This window comes from Mercurialis annua, linkage group LG1-X (assembly GCF_937616625.2).
Source record: "Mercurialis annua linkage group LG1-X, ddMerAnnu1.2, whole genome shotgun sequence".
NCBI classification, from domain to species: Eukaryota; Viridiplantae; Streptophyta; class Magnoliopsida; order Malpighiales; family Euphorbiaceae; genus Mercurialis; species Mercurialis annua.
In genome coordinates this window covers 56,054,591-56,080,585 of record NC_065570.1, presented here as the reverse complement: position 1 = coordinate 56,080,585, position 25,995 = coordinate 56,054,591, and the positions used below count along the sequence as shown (strand labels likewise).

General features: G+C 40.0%; 3 protein-coding genes across 5 annotated transcripts; all 3 read right to left on the bottom strand.

Moving 5' to 3' along the window:
• On the bottom strand, positions 1–10,792 carry LOC126684440 (uncharacterized protein At1g21580). 3 transcript variants are annotated; one of them, XM_050379484.2, is made up of 11 exons: positions 10,308–10,398; positions 5,994–10,177; positions 5,268–5,469; positions 5,014–5,164; positions 4,789–4,888; positions 4,567–4,641; positions 3,533–3,623; positions 3,115–3,385; positions 2,967–3,009; positions 2,796–2,899; positions 1–839 (listed from the first exon to the last, which is right to left on the bottom strand). In XM_050379484.2, the coding sequence occupies exons 2-11, from the start codon at positions 10,048–10,050 to the stop codon at positions 432–434; spliced, it is 5,502 nt and encodes a 1,833-aa protein (XP_050235441.1). In that variant the 5' UTR covers positions 10,051–10,177; positions 10,308–10,398; the 3' UTR covers positions 1–431. The 3 variants fall into 3 exon arrangements, with proteins under 3 accessions (XP_050235441.1, XP_050235439.1, XP_050235440.1); XM_050379482.2 differs by having other exon boundaries at positions 5,994–10,792; XM_050379483.2 differs by having other exon boundaries at positions 5,014–5,161; positions 5,994–10,792.
• A 10,256-nt stretch (positions 10,793–21,048) lies between these two features.
• Positions 21,049–22,776, bottom strand: LOC130015166 (uncharacterized). The gene is made up of 4 exons (XM_056104823.1): positions 22,187–22,776; positions 21,701–22,021; positions 21,477–21,580; positions 21,049–21,383 (listed from the first exon to the last, which is right to left on the bottom strand). Exons 1-4 carry the CDS (start codon positions 22,774–22,776, stop codon positions 21,049–21,051), a joined length of 1,350 nt encoding a protein of 449 aa, XP_055960798.1.
• A 545-nt stretch (positions 22,777–23,321) lies between these two features.
• Positions 23,322–24,323, bottom strand: LOC130015165 (uncharacterized). The gene is made up of 2 exons (XM_056104822.1): positions 23,980–24,323; positions 23,322–23,916 (listed from the first exon to the last, which is right to left on the bottom strand). Exons 1-2 carry the CDS (start codon positions 24,321–24,323, stop codon positions 23,322–23,324), a joined length of 939 nt encoding a protein of 312 aa, XP_055960797.1.
• Positions 24,324–25,995: the final 1,672 nt, after the last annotated feature.

The window sequence follows — 25,995 nt, the reverse complement described above, 5'->3', positions numbered from 1 at the left end:
TTAATCTAAAATCTATCACTATAACATATAAGCTCAATTTCGAATCCTTACAGCAGAAGATGATAAAACAAAAAGTATTCCTATAAAAGACTAGCTGAAGGAAAGAACAAAAGAAATCAAAGACACTGTACTATCCTATGACAAAATTTAGAACAATGAACACGAGGGCTAAGCTCATCAAATAACATTTTATTTTAACCTAGCTAACCATTCTAATGACAAGATGCCACTCGTCTTGCCCTTCAACTGCAGACATCATAGAAATATGATCAAATCGATTTACCTCATGTACAAGAAACCGATACCAGATCCCTTGATGATGCATGCAAGCTCTGTGTGATTCGTGCTGAACCTTACCTTTGGGCTTCATTAACCAAATTCCTAATGTGCTTCTCATTGCTTCACTCGAAGCAGAGGCTGTGGTTATGTTGTCAGGTATTCATTATACGAACTGGCTTAATTACCTCATCAAGATCAACTAATTGAAAGTCCAACATATCACAACAATTACTCGAGGATGTTTGCTCGTCTGCAGGATTACTATTTTCTCCACCTCCATCACTAGCATTAAGGCTGATATAATCAGCAATATTTCTTTCAAGGAAAAAGTTACCATCATCTTCCATTGCGGGCTTTTTAAACACTGCCATTCCAGGTTCAGACATTTTTGACTGCACAGGACCAAAGTATCGACCCAGGGTACTTTTCTTCTCTCGTACTTGCTTGCTTTTCTTTCCCTTGCTTCTATTTTTCGGGTGATGAAGCTTGCATTTGGATCCTTGAGGACAGGATCCCGTTGCTTCATAAGTAGGGCAGACATAGGTGTGCTTCTTCCGACACTGTATAGCAGAGCCATTGAATTTTATACTCCAAAGTTTTTGTTAGGTGGTGTGCACATGGGGTAGGAGACAAGAATTACCAAGCATGAATTGAGGAACAAAAACTTCTTATATGCTAAACAACAGCAACAAAAAAATAAGCCAGAACACTGAACACCATAACTAACATTCAAAGAAGATTCTAATGCACAAGCAATTTGACTCACAGCTAAATGAAAGCCTAAGAAATGGTTTAGGTAGCACAACTGCAGAAGCCTATGAATTAGGGACAAGTTCAAATGTAATAAATATTTCAAACAATTCAAAATGCAGACTTCAACAACTCAAAATTTCAGCTTTTAATCGCAATATCATAAAAAGCAACAGGAAAACAGCCTACAGGTCTATACTTTAAAAAAGTATCAAGTTGCAAGCACAATAGCCTGTGAGTTTCAAATAAATAAAATGAAGAGTTAGCTTAAAAATAGGCTTGATTATCCAGAGGCAAGTTCCATTCCCTCGAGAGTTTCAGCATTGGTGGTAAAGCTCATCACCATTAAAAAAGGATTGTGAAAGAAATGTTGGCTGTCTTTCAGCAAAATAAGGGCTGAATTATTATTGTCCTTGTCGTTTTCTTGTCCATAGTTAACATGACTCATACACTGGCCACCACCTAAGATTTCATATATCCCTATCACAAACTGTTTCCATCCCAAAAGCGGTTGTCAGTATCAAACTAAATAAGACGACATCTGATCATAGTTAACATGACTCATACACTGGCCACCACCTAAGATTTCATATATCCCTATCACAAACTGTTTCCATACCCAAAAGGTTGGAAATGCAGCCTTTAAACCAGTCTAAAGAAAATTGTCTTAGATTGCAACACTGTGAACCACATACTTGAAAGTAGAAAGTACCCGATTTAATTAACTTACTATTGATTATTGATTCTTTCTATCTCAAATAAAGTTATTCAGTATCTCTAACCATTTATAAGATTCAATTTAAACTTGCATTATATAATTATTTTATATCTAAAACTTGTATCTCAATTATAGATTACAGCAATTAGTAGCACATGAAGAAATAGAAAATATATGATGATGTTCAAACTCCAACTGTATATCTTTAGACTATTTAGACTTCATTGAGTAAGGAGTCCTAAAAAAGGTTGGAATATGGCCACAAATTAAGGTAAGCAAAAACATTTCAAAATTAAAAATGTGCCAAAAAACAAACTTGAAATTGGGAAATAAAAGATGTTAGATTCCATCTTAAAACCAATTGGTGTTAAGTGGAGGTGTCCAACCAATATATAAACACATGTCCACTCACACACACAACCAATGTGGGATTTCCCACTTTAACACTCCCCCTCACGCGTAGCGTGTACGGGCCGAGCAACAAAGTCCCCCCTCACGTAAATCTCACGTGGGCCGGGCCAAACTCAAATTGTGTGAATGGACAAGGCTCTGATACCATGTTAGATTCCATCTTAAAACCAATTGGTGTTAAGTGGAGGTGTCCAACCAATATATAAACACATGTCCACTCACACACACAACCAATGTGGGATTTCCCACTTTAACAAAAGAGAACAGAGAGAAAGAACTGGACTGTGCAAGAAGACAAGGAAAAGAATATAAAAAAAAATTGCTCATCACTTCATAAGTGGTAGAGAAAAGGCTTTTATGACCCTGTCAGTTTAAATAATAGATGAAAACTTCCAAATCTTGCGGTGGTATGCAACCATTCTTTTGAGATAATGTTTTCTCCATCTCCTAATCATTCATTCCAATACATGCAGGTCAAATCGACTGATATGTAACTATTTTTAAAACCATCTCCTGCCCCTATAGAACCCCTCCCAAAAAAAAAATTAACAGATTTTTTTTTTGGAATAATTCTCATTTGATTAAAATAATTTGTTCACACCAAAACAACTAATTTGCTTTTTAAACAAAAATGTACCTCATCGCCATCAGTGCAATATCCCCTCAAAAATCCTTCACAGGTAGATGCATTTGGATTCACATGCACGTGCCTGTATGGGCAATTCTTATTGGTACAGAGACCTGCCAAAAAACTTGTCATAATTTTTCAGTCTCGTATACTAAAATAAAAAGGAAATAGAAAAAGCACCTTGCAAATAATATGAACAATCTGGCATCCTTTCCGGAATGACCTGCAAAAGAAACATAGTCAAGGAATTTAATTCAACGATTACCAGTATCTCAGAATCTTATTTAAGAAAGCAACAAATCTTTCAGCCACAGGCTTTTACGAAAACCTTGTGAGTCAATTTGCATTCTGGATTAAAACATAAACCATTTAAAAACTTTGTGCAGACTGCAATTTTGGAAGAGTCGTGTATGAAAGGACATTTTCCATCATCTTTGTTGCACTTCCCGAATCTTGTGAAAAACTGACAATATTTCTGTTTTTTAGCCAGTCGTGATCGAGCAGTATGCAAACTCCACCGAACCTTCTCACTGGCCAAAATGCGAGTTCGTTTCTTGGGATCTCTAACAAGTTTGTTGCCATTACCAATACGAACATAGCTGTCAAAAATAGAATTCATTAATTCATAACCACTCTACTTAGTAGTTCAAATGACTTGCTTGAACTCCAGTTTTCAAGATTTGCTTGCATAAAACTACATCAACTGGCAGATTTAGGCAGAAAAGAAATATGGACTAGTGACATACTCATGTTTCCCAATCATTAATCTCCTGGGGACATAAATTCTCTTAGCATCCTTCACAGTTTGAAGAGCTGCAGAGCCTGACGACTCATCATCTACACAGAATATTCCCGTCCATTATTAGACCAATCAAGTGACAGATAAATATCATTTGCATATAATCAAGAGTGTAACCTATCTTATAAAAAATTCATAAGCAGAATCATTCATTCAGTTTGTTAAGTTCTTACATACATAAAAAATGTAATTCAATGATCAGCAAACTGGCAAAGCAAAAAAGGGAGCACTGACCAAAAACCTAAAATCACCAAATGGGGCTTTCACTAACCCATGTCCACGAGAATGTGGATGGGAGCAAAATGTAGCTGCAGCAATCTTCATTTTTTGTTGAACCTCGTTAACTATGGATCATTTGATTTCTTTTATTTGATTTAGAAGAGAAGGAATGGTTATGTTAATGTTCAAACAACTGAACTAATGCATTTACAAGGCAGCCAATTGGTAATCCAATAAAAGAATCTGAACTAATGCATTTACAAAACAGCCAATTGGTAATCCAATCAAAGAAACTAATTCGTCATTTGACCTAACAAACTGTTGCATTTTATCTTCTCATTCCAGCATTTAAAGACACCAATATTTTCCAATTTACATGTAACTTGGGAGGAAAATCCCACATTCTGCAATCTAAACCCTAATTTATAGGGAATGAGGAAACAGAGATGCAAGGAAAAACAAACCAAGACATAAATGAAAAGAATCACTAAGGTGTGTCTCCTTTTGCATTCAATACCTCTTACCATCTCGCGCTACAATTTTCTAACTTAGAAAAATTAAGTTCATTAATAAAAATGACCTATTCATTGAGATAAAACATTAAAAAAAAAACATAAATAGCATACTGCAAGTCATGCTGGTAGCATCCAAAAGCCAAATGATCTTAAATACTCCATTGTTGCTATTGGGCAGAAGGTTGGAAAATTTTATCATACACTGGATAAAGAACACCAAAGCACAAAATATTCAAGACTAGAGCACCTGATATTCTTTGAAGGGTCCGTCTTGAGGAATCCATTTTATAGCGAACAGAGCCAATACGAAATATCCGTTCACCTACCAAAGAGTAGCAAGTAAGACAGCAATGTGTTACATTATAATGATCAAAGCATGTAACGCAACATGCATAGAACTACATAAAAAATGACTGCACCGCCAGGATTGCCTACCAAAGCACAGCCATATATAACAAACTTAACTTACGAGAAGAGCTGTGTTTTCTCTTTGTCAAAGAACCAACATGAGAAGCACAATTCTTTTCTCTTTTCTTCCTTTCTGCTTCAACCACAGCCAGGGTAGCTTCCTGTATATAAGCCAAATGGAAATCATTAACACCACAGTGCTCTTTTATATTGTTACTGATGATCAGCATATTTTAGAAGTTGCCAAACTTTGGCGGAGTCCTCTTTATACTCAAGCCTAACCAACCTCATTAGCTTTCTTTGACTGTCTCTCGATGGATTTCGACCATTTTAGACTCGAACCACCAACACTCAATACCTTGGATTTTCGAAGAGAAAATCCATGTTTTGACCTTGTGTATTCAGTATCCCTCTTTCTTAACAGCAGCAATTTCCTACTAACATAGGATAATGACGTGTTAACATATGGAAAGAAAATTCACAAAAAGCAAAAGGTGAAGGCAGCTACAGAAACATAAAGAGAACTAGAACAATTTATACCTAATTGTAGACGAGGATTCATAAACAGAATTGGCAGCTGAGCTTGGCATGAAGCTTCTCCAATATGTTGCTCTTTTCCATGGAAACCGTTCAGGCAAGACCTTCAGATGATGTAATGAATCACTGTCATCCTTCACTGACTGAGCACTATGGAGTGTCCAGACTAAAGAGGACTTTGAAGCTTTACGAGTCTTTGTCGCAACTGCAAAAAACGACCCCCTTAAGTTCTGTTTACAACTACAACTGGATGCCAAAGCAATCAAACTCTTATTCCAACAAGATTTTGAGATTCACTGAATGGGAGTGATTGGCTTTACTAGACTGGAGGTTTCTAGTAGCCATAAGGAACATTTACCTTGTAGCAGAAAAAAAACACCAGCTAAACTAGGAAAAAAACATTATAATGAGTCATTTAAACTTAAAACCTATACTGAATTAACTAATCTGATAATCACATCTGCTATGGCCAATATAATTATTTAAATTAAACTGTGCATAATAAAAAAAACTAGATTATAATGTTCATAACTGCATAATACACCTAGGCAAGTATAAATAAGAAACTTCAAACTAATTTAAATACGTAAGCACAACCATATGAAATCCAACTAGAGATGTTCACTTATCACAAAGTTTGTAGTTCAAATATCACCTAACCAAAATGAGTTGCATAGTTAAATTTCATCTTAAAGTAATAAAATAATATCAATTTGACCAAAAACACACCTTTGCATGGCAGTCTCTTAGACAAACTGCTGCTTAAAGTGATGCTGTGATGAGTTTGCCCCTCAGTAGTTGCACGTTCATCGGGCATGCTGGCTGTTGAATTGACATAAAATTCCTGTGAACTCCTAATTAGCTGATTTTTCCTCCTTTTATAATAGCCATCAGTTAATAGGGGTGGCGTATTTTTCGCAGTCAATGAACAAAGATTTGAAGTTGCAACCAACTGATTTAATTTTCGCTTAACATATGTTATACTGTTGGCATTAGAAGACACCACACTTTTATCAATTTTCCGAGTGTAGCAATTGACATTGTTAATTTGAGCAGTTTGAATCACGGGATTCTCTGAAATTTCTATGGCAGCTTCAGAAGTAAATAACATATCATCACTTTCAGCGGAAGTCACAGGATCTGAGGCAGTTTCAGTAGCATACTTACTAAGAGGCTCTGCTGGCAAAGATAAACAATCTCGCAAAGCATTAGTAGAGTGATTTCGAGTCTTAGAGATGTTAGGCAATGGCGGTGTCGTAGGCCTCTCAAAAGAAGCACTTAATCCTGATCTCACAAAGCCTGGTACCTCAAACAAACTGATTCTAGTGTCACATGCAGCATTCTTCTTCACTTCTTCTGCAGTTGAAGAGATTAGCTGATTCGCAGAAGAGCTCAAACCCTCAAAACCCTGAGATTGGGCAGCCACTGAAGCTGGCTTTCTCACAAGGCTGTTACCCTTGCGGATATAAGAGGTACTCTGGAACTTAGCAACCTTTTGACTTTGTTTAGGAACAATGCTTGACAAAACCTTGTCTCCTGGAGGAGCTGAAGGAAACGGACTATCAGTTCGATGCCATGTACGTGGTTTTGAGATATAATTTGAAGAGGCTGCATTCTTCGAAGCAGTATAAACAAAAGATGAGCGACCTGGGCATATATTAGAAACCACATGACTTTGTTGGTTCTTCATCCCAAACTTTTCTTTACTATTGGCATTTAAATTCCAAGTACTGCTTTTGGTATCTTTCGATGGCAAGGTTCCAGTCTTCCTACTGAATGAGTGAGCATTTTCTACTGCATGATCGAAGTTTAAATTAAATTTTGTATTCAGGACCGAACCTGAAGTAACAGAAGTTACGCTAGAACCACTTTGAATTACAGGATTCCTAAGTATAATTCCATCATCCCCACGAGCATCTTCAATGGAATGTTGGCTTTCTAATGTGATGGAGAGATGACAATCCATGTTGGATAATGCATCAAGTGCTAGTTCCATAACTTCACTACTGGTGTCAGTTCCTGAAACTCCATTACTATCTCTTGGTGAAGTCAAACTCTTTGCCACACAAGGTACACCAGTTTTCACATGATGAGAGTTTTCATCCTCCATACCCACACCAGGCAATCTTCCATCAGAGTTTAGAGTGTGAAGTTCGGAAGGATATATGCACTCAGGGGTCCCACTGTTAGTATTATGTTGTTCTTCTGCAGCATCTACAGCCCTTTTTTCTACCTCACCACTTTCTGCATAAATAGAGTTTTTCTGATGTCTAATACCAAGAATAACTGGATATTCATCTGCAGACTGGTCACTTTCAAATCCTGTTGGACAGCGGAATGTCACTTTTGGGACAGCCAATTCCTCTGTTGAACAAGAAAACACACACCTCAAACCATCATCTTCAGCGACATCTCTAAGTGGAGCCGTAGTGCTATGATTACCTCCTCCAGAACAATGCAGTGATGCAATGGTCTCCTTCTGCAAAGGTGCGAGATCAGAACTACGCAATGGATCCATGGCAGACACCATAGCTGCAGATTGTAGTTGTGTCTGACCACCATCAGAACTGGAGGATAAATCTACACTTAATACTGGGATATCTGCAATCAGAGGTTCCTCAATCATAGAAGATGCTGTTAAAGATAAAACTCCCACTTGACAACTAGATACTTTTCTCTTCTTCTGTTCCAATAACAAACTTGTGTCTGGGCAAACATTAATACTGCTACTACTTGAAACACCAGCCTCTAAAAAATCCACTGAACCATCTACAAAAGGTCGCACGCCAACATCCCCACAACCATTTCCAGAAACTGTAAAATCTAATAGAGTAGGATCCTTGAAAGACAGCCTTAAGGTTGTATCCACCCAACAAGCACTGCGAACACTATTTACAGGCTCTACATACGCATCATTTATCTCTGATTTACACAAATCTAGCTGAGGTATTTCACCAATCTTATTGTTAGATGTGTCATCCTCCTCACTGCCACCCATAGAAGCAAAACCATTTAGTAGTCGCCCTCTTGGAACATTCTCAAATGATGTACCAGCCCCATCTGCAAATGGCTGCTTACTACTAGACCCACGGCTGCATAAACTGATTACACTTGAAACAAGATGGCCATTATCAGAACCCAAAAAGGTCCGCACCCCTTCAACAGAGCAACTTGCATGTGTGTCAGCATTCTGATTTGTCATTTCCCCTGAAGTGAGTTGCCATAATTTGCCACTTCTTTCAGAAAAATTAGCATTTACAAGCTGATCAGCAATACCACTCTCAAGAGATGAATTATCCTTGTCAGTACAGGTTTGCTTGCAGCCACCCTCCACTACTGCATTGTCAGAAACAGCAGTTCCCTCTGTTGACTTACTCAAACCATTGTCATATTTAATTTCTAAGGCCATGTTACTTGAACTAGCACGACCAGTTTCATTTGGCGATTTAGTACAATCCTTGCTAGCAATTGAGGTGGCATGTAAGTAATCGGTGGAATTAGCATTTGCTGCATTATCCTCGAGCAATAAAGTGTCTCCTCTATGACAAAGCTGCTTACCTGCAGCTTGAGCACTGCCAATGTCAGAACTGGTAATTTCACTTTGCAAATCAGTACAATATTTTTCAGCTTGTGAGATATCATGCGAGCAATTGGTGGGACCATCATTTACCATATTGTTATCATTGAGGGGGGATGTTGAACGGCTCCTCTTTCTTCTGTTCTTAGGCATGCATAATCTCCTACGAGCAGTACATGTGCCATTCTCAGATGTTGTGCCCTCCTCAAATGCCTCCACTTTGTTATCATCAGGCATCATAATTGTTTCATTAGAGCATTGTCGTGGATCAACATCGTTATCCAAAGTCATAGCAGCATCTTTTCCATGCTCAGAATATGCAGAATGACCTCCTATAACAGGCACATCAGATATGTTAGTTGGCTGAGAAACTGAAGACCTCAAATTAGGATTTACAGCTTTCTTCAATGGTCTCTTTACAAATTTTTTCTTCTTCATAGCCTTCATTGAAGAAGATGTTTTACTAGAAACATTAGCACCACCCAAATCGGTCTCTGGACCCTTCGTAGTACTTTCCCTGTTACTCCATCCAAGTGAGACTTTAGTCCCACTGGAGTCAGAAATTTTAGTTTCGTGTTTGGATGGTTTTAGGTTAAAATCAGAACTAAAAGTATCTATTGCAACTGATACAACACTCTTCAACTTTTTTTTAGCACCTTCATAGGGTTTAGATGGCGATGAACTTGAACTATCCTTGTTAGGTAACAAAAATTTCTGTAATTTTCCACTCATTGGAGCCAAATTCGGATCAGCAACATCAGCAGTAGGCATAACAATTGCCTTGGCAACAAGTGAATTGGACTTAAAAGACACATCAAGCTCAATACCCTCTTTGGATGGCTCTCCGGTACTTCCTCTATTATCCGGGTGGATGAAATTAACAAGATCCTTATCCTTATTCCCTCTAAAACATTTAGAATCATAATGATGCCCTCGATGATCATCGTCCCGAGTAATCCTAAACTTATTGATAATAGGCTTTTGAATCCTGAGAAGAGCACTCTTTTTTTGTAACAACGGCTGCTTCCTAGGAGTAGGAGTCCTATTAACAGAGTTACTGTACTCATAACTACCCTCTCTACTGCTACTACTTTTAGCACTAGCAGTGCTATGCCTTGGAAGCTCCGAATTCACATAATGCTGCTTAGGAATTCGATTTCCATCGGAATCACCAGCAGCAATTTCATTACTCCTCCTATCAATAAACATTGGATTATGAACATCTCCAATAGCTTCTCTACCACTACTATTAGCATGATGATGTAGCCATCTCTGTTTCTTACTAACAACATCGTAGTCGTCAATTTGATTGTTAGGAATACCAAACGAAAAACCCCTAGAATTTGAACCAAATAAAAGATCAGCCCTGTGCTGCTGTTGTTGTTTTTGTTCATCAATAAACCTAGAATCAGAATTACGAGATTCTAGAACTAATTCATGTCTGACATTATTAATAGGATAAGAACCTGGATCATGATGATGATGGTATGTCCTTTGCTGCTGGTTATTTAAGACCCGAGATGACTGGTGGTGGTGGTGGTCTCTGTAATCAGAACGGTTACCTCCGATAAATTGGGGCGACGGTGCTGCTGGTGGTGGTAATTGAGAGGGCGATTGGGGAAAATTAAAGAAGTGAGGATTTTGGGAATTGAATGACTGCTGTTGTTGTTGTATGTGTTGGTGGTGATGGTATGGTGGTTGCGACGATGGTGGTGGAGGTTGCGGTGGCCGGAATTGATAATAATTAGGGCTAGATTTAAGGTTAGGGTTATGGTTAGCGGGAGGGGTAGGATGATGATAACCGTACCTGCTCTGGTGAGAGTATGAGCCGGAAACTGATCGGTTCTCCATTGCTAACCTGCCGGTGACTAGCGTTTACTTTTCTGGTTTTAGTGCCAATAGGATAGATTTGTTCCGTTAATTAATCGGTTCTAGTACTAATAAATCGTTTTGCTTACAGTGCGGCTTATATATATGCAGCATTAGGGGTGAGCCAAATACCCACACATCAAATTAACCGACCGAACCTATAGCTTTCAGTCGGGTCGGTTAGATTATAAGTTTGGGTTCGATCGTGGTTGGTTTTGGTTTGATCGTGGTTGGTTTTGTTAAAAAACAGTTTCTGATTATCGGTTCGGTTTTAAATTTGTATATTCAAATTAACCAAACTGACCGAATAAACTGAAAATTTTGGTTGTGTTAAAAAATATACTTCTAAAATTTGTCTTGTATTTTATTGGTTTTAATTAAATCCACCTATTTGATTTTTTTCAGTTTTGAATATATTTTTCTTCAATCGGTGCGATTTCGGCTATAATTTCTTATTTGCTATGTTTGTTTTCAACATTCGGTTGATTAATATAATTTTAAAATTGTTGGTTCAATTTTAACCTAATTGACCGAATGCTCGCACTCAAAAGTCAAAACTAACCAAGTAATTAAAGCGGTTTATAATCGAGTTAACAAGCGGTTTAAATTTCAAGTTTCTAACCATGAGATTTGATTTTTATTTTTATTTTGAAATCATGAGATTTGATTTATTATACTAGATTTTGATAGTTAAAAAATAAAGTAAGATATTTTATATATTAAATATTATTAGCTAATTTTAAATCATTTTTTTTTAATTTGACAACTTGGATTATGTGGATTATGAATTTCGAAAAACTCATTTTTTTAGTGAGCTAAAATTTAAAAAAACCTTTAAATGATTAATTTTACACTAAATATACTATCTCATCGAGAGTTCATGGCTCATATAAACCATATTTGAACAACCTTAGAAACAGGTGCAGAGCAAAGATGAAGACAAAATTAAAATAAGAAATGTTCAAAATTTAAAACGGTGTCGTTTTTAATTAGTTTTATATATGGACTTCTATATTCTACCATGCCATGATAAGTCAATTTACGGTGTTCACCTCAGCAAGATTGTTTTAAAAATCTATTGATGATTTAATTTGATAAAAATTGAAAATCGACAATGTTGAAATTTAAAGTTTGACTTATAATTAGAAAAAGGTTTAACTATTTTTTAAATACAAATCTTTATAATTTTATTAATTATGACCAAACTTTTTAATCTTTACATGTTCAATTTGTAAAAAACAATTACAATTATGATCAAAACTTTTAATTTTATCTTTTAAATTTAAACCTTCTGATTTTTTTATTATTGCGACCAAATATTTATATTAACTCTTTTTAAAAATTTGATAATTTTTAAAAATTTGATTGTAATTGATAAAATATATAAAGATTTGGATTTAAAAAATAATTTTTTTTTTGTTACAATTGTAAAAATAGTCGACACTAAATATTATCAATTGTAAAAGTAATTGTTGATTTGGCAGTAGATGTTAAAAAAAAGGAAAATATTTATATGAATTTAATTCACCACGTATAACTACCACCGACAGATCTACGTAGAGTCCAAGGGGGTCACTGGGCCCCTGACAGTTAAAAGAAAATAAATTACCTGGTAACGATAAGTAATCTTTTGCCAACAAATTTTAGCTATGGAGCAGAGTTGGTAAGTTGATTTTAAAAATTTAAATTTTATGCTTAGTCGAATTGTGGTTAACAATAACGAAAAAAATTAATTTAATTTACATTAAATTAAATAGGGCTTTTTTCATAAACAACCAACATTTATCATATTATTACTTTTATACGGAGACATGTTTCATATTGTAAAATTACTATACACGGGCTTATTATTTTCTTTTATACGAACTTTCTTATTTTTTTCTTATCTTCTTCATTATCTTCTTTCTTATCTTCTTCATTTACTTTTCTGGTTTCAATTCTCATCTTCTCTTTTTTTTTTCTTGCCCTCGCCGCTCTTGCCCTCGCTGCTCTTGTCGTTGTTCTGCCTCTGTCGTTCTATCTCCGTCGTTCCGCCTTCGTCTCGCCGTCGTCTTTTCCTTATCGTTTTGATTTCAAATGTGAAGTTTTCTTCTTCTTTTTGTTTTCAGATCTATAATTTGTTCATTATTTATTGTTTTTTTCATCATTAAACATATATAAATATTATCTTTAAAGAATGTAATGATAATTTTATGGTTTTATGGAATAATTTTTTGTTGTTTCTGCATTTCTACTGTGTTTTATTGTATTTCCGCGTATTTTTATTTTGCAACACGATTGGTTGATGATCGTTGTTGATATTGTGTTGACATTGTGTTGATTTTATCATTGGTGAAAAATATAAATAATGATGTTAAATTATTACAATATTATAAAGTTGATTTTATGTTGATTTTACCATTGGTGAAAAATATAAATAATAATAATGTTGAATTATTATAATATTACATAGTTGATTTCATGTTGATATTAAATTGATTTTATGTTGATTTTAACATTGCCGAAAATGATGTATTCATTTTATGTTGATTTTTTTGTTGATTTTTTTAAAAAAAAAACAACACTTAATAAAAAATAAAATAAAATAAAATATATGGTAAATAACAAATATTTGTTGATTATAATTAAAAAATAAAGATAAAAAGTAAAAATTAGTATAAAAAAGCTTTAAAAATTAATATTACCCAATTTATTAAGTGTTGTTGATATTGTGTTGATATCATGTTGATAGTATGTTGAGATTAGAACTGACGAAAAACGTCAACAATTAAAAAAATTAAAATTAAAAAAAATTAAAAAATAAAAATTAAATATGTGATAAATATTAAGTGCAGAAATATAATGGTGAAGATAAAAATTGAAAATAATGAAAGAAAATTAAAAAATTAAAAAAACCGTATAAAAGATATATTTTTGATAAATAAAGTTATTTTTGTAAATTTTTAAGGTGCTCAATGTAAATATTACACTTCAACAGTATAAAAGTAAATGGGCTGTCAAATCCCGTATTTTTCATAAAAAGCCCAATTAAATAATGATATCAAAGTTTAGTCACTCAAAAAAGCACATCATTATGAGTGCACTCAATTCTATCCCAATTTTCAATTATAACCCATTTTTAACAAATACAGTACATTTTAAATATTTTACTAATTAACTTTTTAAAAAAGCATATCAATCAAAATTAGATTTAGTTAGAATTGAAAAAAAAATTACTGATTTTATGGAATGGAAGAATATGCCATTTAATTGAATAAATGACAATAATTAAAAGCTAAACTTATAAAATTGACTAAAATTAATATTTTTAAACGATTTGGTTCGAATTAACCACACCCAACAAGATTTGATTTCTATGAAATTATTATACAACAATTTTAGAAAATGAAAGATCAAAATAAACATTTTAACATATTTATATTAATTTATTAATTTTTATAAATAAAATATAATTAGCTTATAATTTTTATTTAAAACGTATTCTAACGTGTTATATTTTTAACTTTTATTTTTAATTTGGACCCCCCTAAAAGAAAAGTCGGTATCTATCACTGATAATTACGAACTATCATTTAAATGCCTGACACATATTATTATTGATGAATCACCAAACAGAATCCGAGCTTTACCGACCTGCACACCACAAGCAAACAGAGGTCAGAAGGAACTCCGGGGGGGTCACCGGACGTTCACTCCGACGCTCAAGTAAGGTTTTGAGGTAGAGAAAGAAGAAGAAGAGAAAAGGAGGGTGCTTAGAGTAGAAAAGAGAAATTACCTAGGGTTTGTCCTTAAACCCTCTATTTATAGTTAGGGTTTAAGGACAAACCTGCCTTGCTGGCAGGCTGTGAGCCCAGTGGTCCCAGAAATCAGTTATGCTGACGTGGCAAAATATCCCTGCGGGTGGCACGGGTTGTTAGGTGTGTCAGAGGGAACATTCTTCACGTACCTGTCAGAAGATCTCCTGTGGTCCCAGGATCTGGTACACGAGCGTGTGTTTCTGGGCAAGACCCCGGAGCCCGTTAGACCTTGAAGCCCGGATAACTTGGGGACCAAGTTATCATGGTTCTGGTTCCTGAGGGTATCTCGAAGCCCGGGTCATAGGATCCGGTCTTTCGGGTTTATGAACTCGGAGCTCGGTCTAGGTCTGAGTTGGATATGACTCGGAGCCCGGATAGAATCCTTGGTCCGACCTTATCATACATGAATGTCTCGGATGATGTTTGAATGTCCATCGATCCGGTGACCCCCCAAGTCATGTTATCTACGATTTCGAGAAAGTCGGACATTGTTACCAGGTCGGTGAAATGCTTGACTTAGTGATGTTAGTTCCTGGCGAGGTTGCTTCGCCCCTACTAGATGTGCTACGTTATCACTAGTCCCCCCCTAGTTTATCGGATATTTATGTCCGAGGTGGTGGAGTTCTCCGAAGTATTATATCACGTGAGCCTTGGTGTGTTTGTCTTGTTTTTGGGTGGTCTCTGACACCGAGCCGTTTGTCAGGAGGGATGGTGGGCTGATATTGTGTGTGAAAGGACCTGTCTGTCGAGATGTCTTATCTGACAGCTGTTGTGACCGTTGTCCTAGGTGGCGGTTGCTTGCTGTCTACGCTGGGTCCACGTGTCCTGTAGTTATGGCATGAGCGGTTTCCCAGGAAACGTTGCGAGTGGAAGGAGAGAGAAAATGTGAGCGTGTCTCTTCGTTTTCCCTCTCTTTTTCAGTTACTAGTTTTAATTTTTCAAATCTTACAAAACTTCTCGCCTTCTTTCTCAGTTTTCATCTTTCCTTTTTTCGCTGAACCACAGAAAAAGAAAAGTTCTCTGTTTCTTTGTTTTCTCTGAATTTCTGGTTTTCCTTTTTCTTCGATACAAGGTTTCTTCAGTTGCTGTTTGGAAGCTTAATCTGGTGGTTCTTCTTCGAGGATTCATCCAAGTTTTTCGGCTTAGTCTTACGCTTCTTCATCCTTTTCTGGAAATCGCATATTCTACTGTAACAAGTAAGTATCCTTGTTTTTGATCCTTCATCTTGCTGTTTGTGCTGGTTCCAGTGTTTGTGTTTGTGTTTGCCATGCTGTTGTGGTCTGTTCATTGTTTGCTTCGAATGTTTTTTCAGAGAACTGATGCTTTTTTTCTTTCTTGCCATGGTTTTTGAGTTTAATGTGATGTCTGAGAATTGTTTTGATGTCCAGAATTTATTGTCTTTCATGTTTCATGCCTTTGTTTTTCTGTGATTTTGGTGTGAGTTTGCTGTGTGTATTGTCTTTTGTGTCTTTGTTTGGGAAGCGTTTCTCCAGAAATCTGGAGATTTCGTTTGATGTTCTTCATGTTCTGATGAATTTACCCCCTAGGAAACCCTTATTGATCCATAGTTTTAGTTTTTCTTTCGTTTACTGTGTTTATCTAGTGAGACTTGCCTCATCCGAGCTTGTTTCTTTGTCTTTAGGCATGTCGGGTGAGTCATCAGAACGTGAAGAGGGAATGGGGTACGATGATAACGATATGGGTATGGATGAGCCGTCGGCTGAGTTTTATGTGATTCGTCCCCGACATGATGAGGCTCCCGAGGTGGAAGAGGTGGGGACCTCAGTACCTGCTGGCCCTTCCCAAAAAGGGAAAGAAAAGAAGAAGGCTGCCGGTGATAAATCCGATGATTGGGATATCAAGACGTCGCGGTGCACCCTGGGTTTTTTGAGGGCCGTGCGAGCAACTTTTGACATCCCGAAGGAGTACGAGCTGTCTATAATTCCCGCGGGGAAGAGATTGAATGACGCTCCTCCCGAGAACACAATTATGCTCACCCTGGAGCACCTCCAATCCGGCATCCGGTTTCCCATATCCGAGCAGTACAAGAGGTTAAGCAACTACTTCGAAGTGCCATTATCCCAAATTCATCCAAATGGAGTTCGGCATTACTCTTGTTTCTTGGAGCTGTGTCGGCAGAATGGGGTAACCGACAGTATGCGACTTTTTTGTTGTATGTACCTGATGTCGCTGAAGGATCAGAGTCATTTCGCCTATCTACGATTTCGGGGTGAGAGGAAAGATTTGGCCGGGGGGCTGGTGTCAGGGATAACTGACTCCTTGAGGGATTTCAAGGAGGACTATTTTCAAGTATCTCACCCTACTGCCTTCCAGGGGATGGTGACCACCTGGGCCGCTAAGTGTTATAAGCCCGACAAGTGGTTTCACGTCCCTGGTCCTCTGGAGCTAGCCGATATGCTGAAGCTCCGAGACGCTGCTCCTGCCGGGGAGAAAGCACAGGCCGACGATCTGTGTCCTAAACTCCTGTTCGATTATTGGAAAAGCCCGGAATAAGCTAGCGCTGGTTTGTTTGTTTGTTTGTTTGTTTTTTTTAGCTGCTTGCTTCTGGTTGTTTCTCTGTCTACTATGTGAAGTTGTTGCTACTGTTTGTATTATGTTTAACTCTTGTTATGTTTTGATGTGATTGCAGTGAACAGTCTGGACCCTGCCAAGCTGATTGGGAAGAAAAGGAAAAGGCCAGCCGTCTGAGCTGCTACCCCTACAGTCCCGCGGCCTGCGCCTGCTGCGGGTTCGACTGTCCCCCGGCCTTCCCCTGCGGCTATTCCCAAGTCTCCAAAGGTTCCGGAAGGCGTTCAGGTCACGGGGTTGGATGCCATTCCTCTCCGAGTTCAAAGGCCCGACGAGGTGGAGTTTCCCCCTGCCGCCGAACCAAGGGGGAACATTCCCTTTGTTGATCTGGATTCGGCGGAGACCGTGATGGGGCCTCGACAGTCCGAGGAGGTTCCTCGACGGGCTGCCCCTGAGGTCGGGGGTCCCAGCGCCCGTGCTGTGGGATCTCGAATGCCGGATCTGCCGGACATTTCCTCGGATTCCAGTACTACCACCTCTGGTCATCAGGGCATAACTCGGGCAAGATTTGCCGAGTGGGTTGGGCAGCACAACCCGGGCGTCCGGGTATCGATTCACGAGCTACCCATTGCTGGGGATATTGCTCGGGTGACCACGCTTCCTGAGGACGAGGCGTACTATAAGACCTACAAACTGGAGAACTTGCTGGCGACGGTTTCTGCCCTCTGCATCCAGGCAATCTCTTTAATTTTTTCTTTTGTTTTACTTGATTTATTTCTCTTGTTATTTTAAGTAACTTTGCTGTTTGTTCTCAGGCGGCTCAAATGTCTTACCGGGCTGACCGGAGTGCTAGTCAGAATGAGGACGACCTTCTACTGGCCAAGAAGCTTATGTTGTCTGAGGCGGCCAAGGCTCGTGACGCGGAGAAGAGGGCAGGCGAAGCCGAGAAAAGGGCCTCGGAGGCCGAAAAAAGGGCGTCGGACGGGGCTTCACTGGTGGCTCAGCTGGAGGATAAACTGAAGAATTCCGAGGATCGAAGGTCGGAAGACCTGGAGATGCTGGGAAAACTGAGAAGTGACGTCAGTCGTCTAGAGACTGAGAAGGCTGCTGAGAAAGAAGATTTCTCAAAGCAGCTCGCTGACGTTACTCGTCGGAATGAGCTGGCCTCCAAGGGACTCCGGGATTCGGTGGAGGACCTGAAGAAAAAGCTGGCTGAGGCCGTAGGGCGAGCCGAGAAAGCTGAGGCCCAAGTCGCGGAAGGCACAAACCGAGAGGAGAATTTGTATGAGGACTTCCGGAAGATGTTGTACGTCGGCGAGGTCCAAGTTGGCGAGTTTGTGAGGGGCCGGTTTGGAGCTGATGTCGACGTCTCGGACTTCAAGCTGGATGTGCTTGATTTGCATCGCCATGCCAAAGAGCTGCCTGAGGATTATGATATGCCGGCAGATATTGAAGACTATCTGGCTGACGACCAGGATCAAGGCCCGGTTTAGGATAACCGTTTTTGTAATTTCTGAACAATTTTTACTTTTATTTTGTAAGTTTTGTAATTTTTTGGAATGCTGAGCTCTTTTGTTACACCTTGAATATTTTTGCAAGGCTTGATCAATTGGCCTTTGTATATACATCTTGTTTTTTTTACTTGTCGGTATGCCTATGTTTTCTTTTTATATCAATGTTGTTTTCTTGAATGAATTTTCTGCCCTGTTTTGTTTCTTCGACGATTTTGACTAAGTATGTGACAACATGTTTTCATGACTAACTTAGTTTAGCTTCCGAGATGGTTTCAGCAGTGTGAATTTTCTAGCTTTTTTCATGGGCTCTTGGCTCAGGCTTGGGATAAAAAATGCTAGAATAGGTTCTTTGTTATTCTGAGATCAAGTTCAAACAAATTGCTCGGCGTGGGTAACCTGTTATCTCTGGATATCCCGGGATTGTCATAGCTGGCAGGTGGTATCCAGTCTGCGGGTGGCATGTAGCCTGTAGTTGGCAAATAGCCCGTGGATGACACATAGCCCGCTGGTGGCACATAGCCCGCTGGTGGCACATAGCCCGCTGGTGGCACATAGCCCGTAGATGGCACATAGCCCGTGGATGGCACATAGCCCGCTGGTGGCACATATCCCGCTGGTGGCACATAGCCCGCTGGTGGCACATAGCCCGTGGATGGCACATAGCCCGTGGATGGCACATAGCCCGCTGGTGGCACATAGCCCGTGGATGGCACATAGCCCGTGGATGGCACATAGCCCGCTTGTTTTTTACCGAGTAGATTGCTCGGGTTTTTGAAAAAGACATGAATTCTTTTAATCTTTTTTATTCATTGAGGGGAAAAACTTATGTTTGAGTTTTACAAAAGCCTAACTCAAACATAAGTGAAAAAACCCCTAGGTACCTCGAAAATGAAAACAAGTGACTACTGATAGTATTTCCGAAGAACCTGGGAGTTCCAAGTTCTCGGGAGCACTCTGCCCGACATGTGTGCTATCTTGTAAGCTCCTGCTCGTCCGACCTCCGTGACTCGATAGGGGCCTTCCCAGTTGGGTTCGAGCTTTCCCACTCCAGCATTTCCCTTAGCAATGTCTGCCCGTCTCAGGACCAGATCGCCGACTTGGAAACTCAAGGGTTTAACTCTCTTGTTGTGATACTTAGCCATTCTTTGCTTGTATGCTTCGATTCTTAGCGCTGCCTGCTCTCTTCGCTCTTCCAATAGGTCTAGGCATAGTTTCTGTTCTTCCTCGTTCTTAGCCTCATCGAAGAACTGGACCCTTAGAGTTGGCATCCCGATTTCCACAGGTATCATTGCCTCACACCCATATGTCAAAGAAAACGGGGTGTCTCCTGTGCCTGCCCTTGGGGTGGTTCGGTAAGCCCATATGACCTTCGGTAGCTCTTCCAGCCACTGTCTATCGAACTCCCCCAGCCTGGCCTTAAGCCCTTTTAGGATCGTCCGGTTGGTTACTTCGGTCATCCCATTGCTTTGCGGGTGAACTACCGAAGTGAAACGCAGGTCAATGTGCAAGTCGTTGCAAAATTCCTTGAAGGCTCGGCAGTTGAACTGCTTCCCGTTGTCGGTTACCAATGCTCTGGGTATACCGAAGCGACACACAATTTGCCTCCAGAAGAAATCCCTGATCCGAGCTTCTGTGATGGTACTCACTGCTTCTACCTCGATCCACTTCGTGAAATGATCTACTGCCACTATCAAGAACTTTTTCTGCCCCGTGGTTGGTGTGAAAGGTCCCAGGATGTCAATTCCCCAAGTTGCAAATGGCCAAGGACTGGTAATAGGACACTGCTCTGTGGTGGGAGCATGTCGGATGTTCTGATGCCTCTGACAATTTTCACATTTCTTTACTATCTCCTCTGCCTGCCTGACCATTAGGGGCCAGTAGTATCCCTGCAACACTGCTTTCTTTGCCAACATGCGAGGAGCTATGTGTGCCCCACAAATCCCTTCATGTATTTCTCTCAGAACATACTCCCCTTCCTCTGCTGTCAGGCATCTCGACCACGGGTGGGTGAATGACTTCCTGTATAAGACTCCGTCGAGGAACGCGTAGTACGGGGCTTGTCGCAAGATTTTGTATGCTTTGTCTCTGTTTTCTGGCAGAGTTCCGTCCATCAGGTAGTGGGCTATGCCTTGCATCCAATTTTCCAAAGGCTGAGTTAGAAAAATGGTTTCGTGGTTGTCGATGCTGGAATGCTTTTGAACAGAGAAATGGACCCCTGGTATCTTTTCGTTCACTGTTGCTGCTTTGGCTAGTACATCGGCCTCTTGATTTTCCAAACGAGGAACTTGCTCTATAACCCATTTTCCTCCGAGCTCGTATCTTCTCATTTCTGAATCCGGAGCTTCAAAAGTACCCAGGATTTGACAAACAACTAACTGAGAATCACTCCTTATCGTTACGTGCTCGGCTTTGACCACGTTTACCATTCTTAATCCGATCAACAGAGCCTCATATTTCGCGGCATTATTGGATGCCGGGAAATCGAATTTCACCGAGCTTCAGAGTGTGACTCCGTGAGGGCCTTTCAAGACTACGCCTGCTCCAGATCCTTCCAGATTTGATGCCCCATCGACTTCTAAGACCCACCGTAGAAGTTGTTCGTCAGGTTCCTCAGGTTGGTCACTTGCTGTGGTCTCGGCTATGAAATCTGCCAATACTTGTGCTTTTAGAGCCGGTCTCGGTTCATACCGGATGTCATATCCTCCCAGCTGGACCGACCAGCTGACCAGCCGTCCCGACATTTCTGGCCTCTGCAACGCTTTTCTCAGAGGTTGGTTCGTCCGTACTACAATGATGTGAGCCTCGAAATATCTCCTTAGCTTTTCCGCCGCCACTTTCAGTGCCAAAGCAAATTTCTCAATTTTTGGATATCTGACCTCCGGGCCTTTCAAGACCCTGCTGAGATAGTAAACTGGGGTTTGCAGACCTTTATCTTCCTTTACCAGGACTGCCGCTGCTGTCTCGTCATTCACCGAGAGATACAAATATAAGATTTCCCCTGGCTCGGGTCTACCTAGCACTGGGTGTGTGCTGAGGTAAACCTTTAGCTCTTCAAAAGCTGTGTTGCACTCCTCCGTCCACTTGAAATTCTTTATATTCTTCAGGATTTTGAAAAATGGCAAACATCGTTTGGCCGAACAACTCATGAACCTTCCCAACGCCGTGACTCTTCCGTTCAACTTTTGCACTTCTTTTACCGAGCTCGGGGCTTTCATATTCATTGCTGCCTCTATTTTCTCCGGGTTCGCCTCGATGCCTTTTTCCGAGATGAGGTGCCCTAGAAATTTCCCAGACCGGACTGCAAAGACACACTTTTCCGGGTTCAGCTTGAGGTTGAAACCCTTCAGCTTTTTGAAAGTTTCTGCCAGATCCTCTGCGTGATCCTCGATCCCCTTGGATTTCACGACTATGTCATCTACATAAACCTCGACGTTCTTGCCCAGTTGATCTTTGAAAACATGATTCATGAGTCTTCGATAGGTTGCCCCAGCATTTTTCAAACCAAAAGGCATCTTCTTGTAGCAATAAGTCCCCAGATCCGTTGTGAAAGCTGTCTTTTCTTCGTCATCTTTACTCATCGGGATCTGGTGATATCCCTGAGAAGCATCTAAGAATGAATAGACCACAAATCCGCACGTTGCGTCCACCAGTTGGTCAATGTTCGGCAGAGGAAAACTGTCTTTACGACAGGCATTGTTTAGATCAGTGAAATCTATACAAAGCCTCCATCTACCGTTGGACTTCTTGATCAAGACCACATTAGCCAGCCACTCCGGATAATCTACTTTCCTGATGAATCCGGCTTTCAAAAGCTTCTCCACTTCGTCTCGGATAGCAATCTGTTTCTCTAGAGAGAAAGTTCTTTTCTTTTGCTTGACAGGCTTGCATTTAGCATCCACGTTTAACTTGTGCGAGATTATCTTCGGGTCTACCCCCCCAATATCCTCTGGCTTGTTGGTAAACTCCTCCACATACTGTTTTATCCGAGCTATGATAGCTTCCCGGTGTTCGTTTGGCCAATCTACCCCCAGCTTTACACACATCTCGGATCCCTCTATAAGTTCAATCGTTTCTAAGTTTTCTCGGGGTTTCTGAGCTTTCTTCTCTCTGAGGAGCAGCTCCGGTGTATCGATGTTCATCGTTTCCACCGTGCTGCCCATCGTTGCCATGTAGCATTGCCTAGATAGGGTTTGATTTCCCCTAATAGTTATAACCTCGTTTTCCATTGGGATTTTCATCATCAAGTAACGAATACTAGTCACTGCACCTGTGCTATACAACATAGGTCTACCAAGGATACCATTATATGCTAGAGGCATGTCAACTATCATGAACAGTGAACGTACCTTCCATGTTGGTTCCGCCAGGATTCCCTCTGTTCCGTCCTCCTGAGGTATTTCGATGCCGAGCTCCAAGTCTAGCTCAACCATGCCCTCTGGGGTGACCGGAGCTCCTCCCAGCCCCAGGAGGGGAATGTTCACAGGTTTAAGATCAGTTCTGGATCCTCCCATCGACAAAAAGACTGACAGAGTCAACAAGTTAACCGAGCTACCATCGTCCACCAGCAATCGTTTCACCCATTTCGATCCAATGATGGCGGATACAATCAAAGCGTCTTCATGAGGAAAATCTACTCCTTTCGCATCCTCTGGCCCAAAAACAATGTTAGGCCATGGCGACCCCGTAGATACCGACATGACCATCTTTTGTTTTTTCTTTCTGTGTTTGCGACCATACTCGGATTCTAAAGTTCCTCCTGAGATAGTGTTGATTACTCCCGTGACTTGTGTTTTCTTTGATGGGGATTGGGCTTCCCTGCTCCCCCTGGCTCCGACCTGACCGAGTTGACCCTCGTATTTCCTCGGTCTTGGCCCTCCTTGGCCAAAACAAAATGTTGTAATCGCCCCTGGCAGACTAACTTATCTATCTCACTTCGCAAACGTCCACATTCCTCTGTTTCGTGGCCATAACCATCATGAAAATCACAGAACTTGGATCGGTCTCCGTCTTTTACTAGCCTCGGTGGATAACGAATCTCTTCATTGTTGTGCTTGATCCAGGACAGAATCTGCTCCCTTGGAGTATTAAGCGGTACATATTGTCTCGGTACTCCTGCTCGGTCCACGTGTCCTTCAGTTCCTCCCCCAATACTGAAACTTGGCTTAGTACCGGGCCCCGTGCTTGGCGGACTGGTTTGAGCATTGAACGGCTTGTTACCCCTGTACCCCGAAGTCTCATTCAGAGGTCGGTACCGATCTTGGCTACGGTTGGATCCCTGAGTATTCTGCGTTTTACTGGGAACTGGGCTAGCCATCCCGTAAGACTTCCTCTGCCTTTCCTCATCAAGATTGATATAATTCCAAGCCCTGTCCATCAACTCGGTGTAAGTGTCAACCGGGTTGGTGATCAGACTGTCTCGGAAAACTTGCATGCTGGTGTTATCTTTCATAGCATCGATGGCAGTATCATCGTTCAAGTCTTCTATCATGATCGCCTCGGCATTGAACCGAGCAATGTAAGCTTTCAAACTTTCTCCCTGCTTTTGAAAGCATTTCTTTAAATCGCTGGATCTTTTCTTTCGCTCGATGCTCGGGGCAAAGTGGGTTTTGAAGGCCATAGCGAGCTCCCTGAAACTAGTAATAGAGCCCTCCTTGAGGTTCTGGTACCACTTTTGCGCTGCATCGCTCAACGTTGAAGGGAACACTTTGCACACCGTGGCGTCTGAGACACTTTGGACTCCCATGGCAACCTGAAAGCAACTTAAATGAGTCATCGGGTCGGATTTACCGTTATATCTGTCAATGGGCGGATATTTAAACTTATCTGGGAATGGGTCATCCCATATAGCCTTTGACAAGGGGCTAGCAATGCCACAGGTAGTGAAAGGTCGAGACTCTGCCTTATGCCCTTTATGCTTATCCAGCTCGGCCTGGACCAGACGAGTAACTTCGTCATACAAAGTTTTCTGATGCTGTGACGCTGCACCCGAGCTGTGAACACTTTCTGCCCCGTTTCTCCTAACCGGTGGAACTCCTGCTCTCGCGGTCCGCAGAGGATCTGCCTCCGGGTCTGGGTCTCCCCTCCCCAAGCCAGCGCCACCCCGCTGTGTCCCCGGTGGTAGATTCTCGTCTTGCACCCCCTCCCTTCGAGGAGGAGGAGGATCATTCCGACCTTCGTCTCTCGGAAAAGGGCGATCATGCCGACCTTCGTCTCTCGGCAGAGGGCGATCATGCCGACCTTCGTCTCTCGGCAGGTTAGTGTCACGATGATCTTCGCCTCTCGGTGCTTGATGCTCTGTGGGACCCCTAGGTCTGGGTCGAGGGTGATCGTTCCGACCTTCTTCTCTCGGAGGACGACCATCCTGAAACTCAACAGCTTGGGGTGGAGGGGCCACGGGGGTGGCCGAGGGATTGTAACTTGGGTAATACTGGGACATGACTGCAAAATGCATCTGCTGGGCCTGGTGCAGTTGGCGAGCCATGTATTCTAAATATTCTTGAGCTTGTAAGACCGCCGGAGGTATATCCTGCCCAGAAGTTGTTCCTGTTCCCGTAGCCACCAGTGTAGCGTCTACCGGGAAGTTGAGTTGAGTGGGAGACAAGGTATTATAAAGTTGATTTTATGTTGATTTTACCATTGGTGAAAAATATAAATAATAATAATGTTGAATTATTATAATATTACATAGTTGATTTCATGTTGATATTAAATTGATTTTATGTTGATTTTAACATTGCCGAAAATGATGTATTCATTTTATGTTGATTTTTTTGTTGATTTTTTTAAAAAAAAAACAACACTTAATAAAAAATAAAATAAAATAAAATATATGGTAAATAACAAATATTTGTTGATTATAATTAAAAAATAAAGATAAAAAGTAAAAATTAGTATAAAAAAGCTTTAAAAATTAATATTACCCAATTTATTAAGTGTTGTTGATATTGTGTTGATATCATGTTGATAGTATGTTGAGATTAGAACTGACGAAAAACGTCAACAATTAAAAAAATTAAAATTAAAAAAAATTAAAAAATAAAAATTAAATATGTGATAAATATTAAGTGCAGAAATATAATGGTGAAGATAAAAATTGAAAATAATGAAAGAAAATTAAAAAATTAAAAAAACCGTATAAAAGATATATTTTTGATAAATAAAGTTATTTTTGTAAATTTTTAAGGTGCTCAATGTAAATATTACACTTCAACAGTATAAAAGTAAATGGGCTGTCAAATCCCGTATTTTTCATAAAAAGCCCAATTAAATAATGATATCAAAGTTTAGTCACTCAAAAAAGCACATCATTATGAGTGCACTCAATTCTATCCCAATTTTCAATTATAACCCATTTTTAACAAATACAGTACATTTTAAATATTTTACTAATTAACTTTTTAAAAAAGCATATCAATCAAAATTAGATTTAGTTAGAATTGAAAAAA

Coding starts and splice junctions, on each gene's coding strand:
- LOC126684440 (XM_050379482.2), bottom strand. CDS start 10,692: ATGGAGAACCGATCAGTTTCCGGCTCATACTCTCACCAGAGCAGGTAC. Junction 5,165..5,267: donor GAATCCTCGTCTACAATTAG/GTATAAATTGTT, acceptor ATCCTATGTTAG/TAGGAAATTGCTGCTGTTAA. Junction 3,010..3,114: donor AATGCAAATTGACTCACAAG/GTTTTCGTAAAA, acceptor TTTCTTTTGCAG/GTCATTCCGGAAAGGATGCC.
- LOC130015166 (XM_056104823.1), bottom strand. CDS start 22,776: ATGGAAAACGAGGTTATAACTATTAGGGGAAATCAAACCCTATCTAGG. Junction 21,581..21,700: donor AGAGTCACGGCGTTGGGAAG/GTTCATGAGTTG, acceptor GGTTTACCTCAG/CACACACCCAGTGCTAGGTA. Junction 21,384..21,476: donor CCTGGTAAAGGAAGATAAAG/GTCTGCAAACCC, acceptor TGGCACTGAAAG/TGGCGGCGGAAAAGCTAAGG.
- LOC130015165 (XM_056104822.1), bottom strand. CDS start 24,323: ATGACTCATTTAAGTTGCTTTCAGGTTGCCATGGGAGTCCAAAGTGTC. Junction 23,917..23,979: donor ATGAAAGATAACACCAGCAT/GCAAGTTTTCCG, acceptor GTTGATGGACAG/GGCTTGGAATTATATCAATC.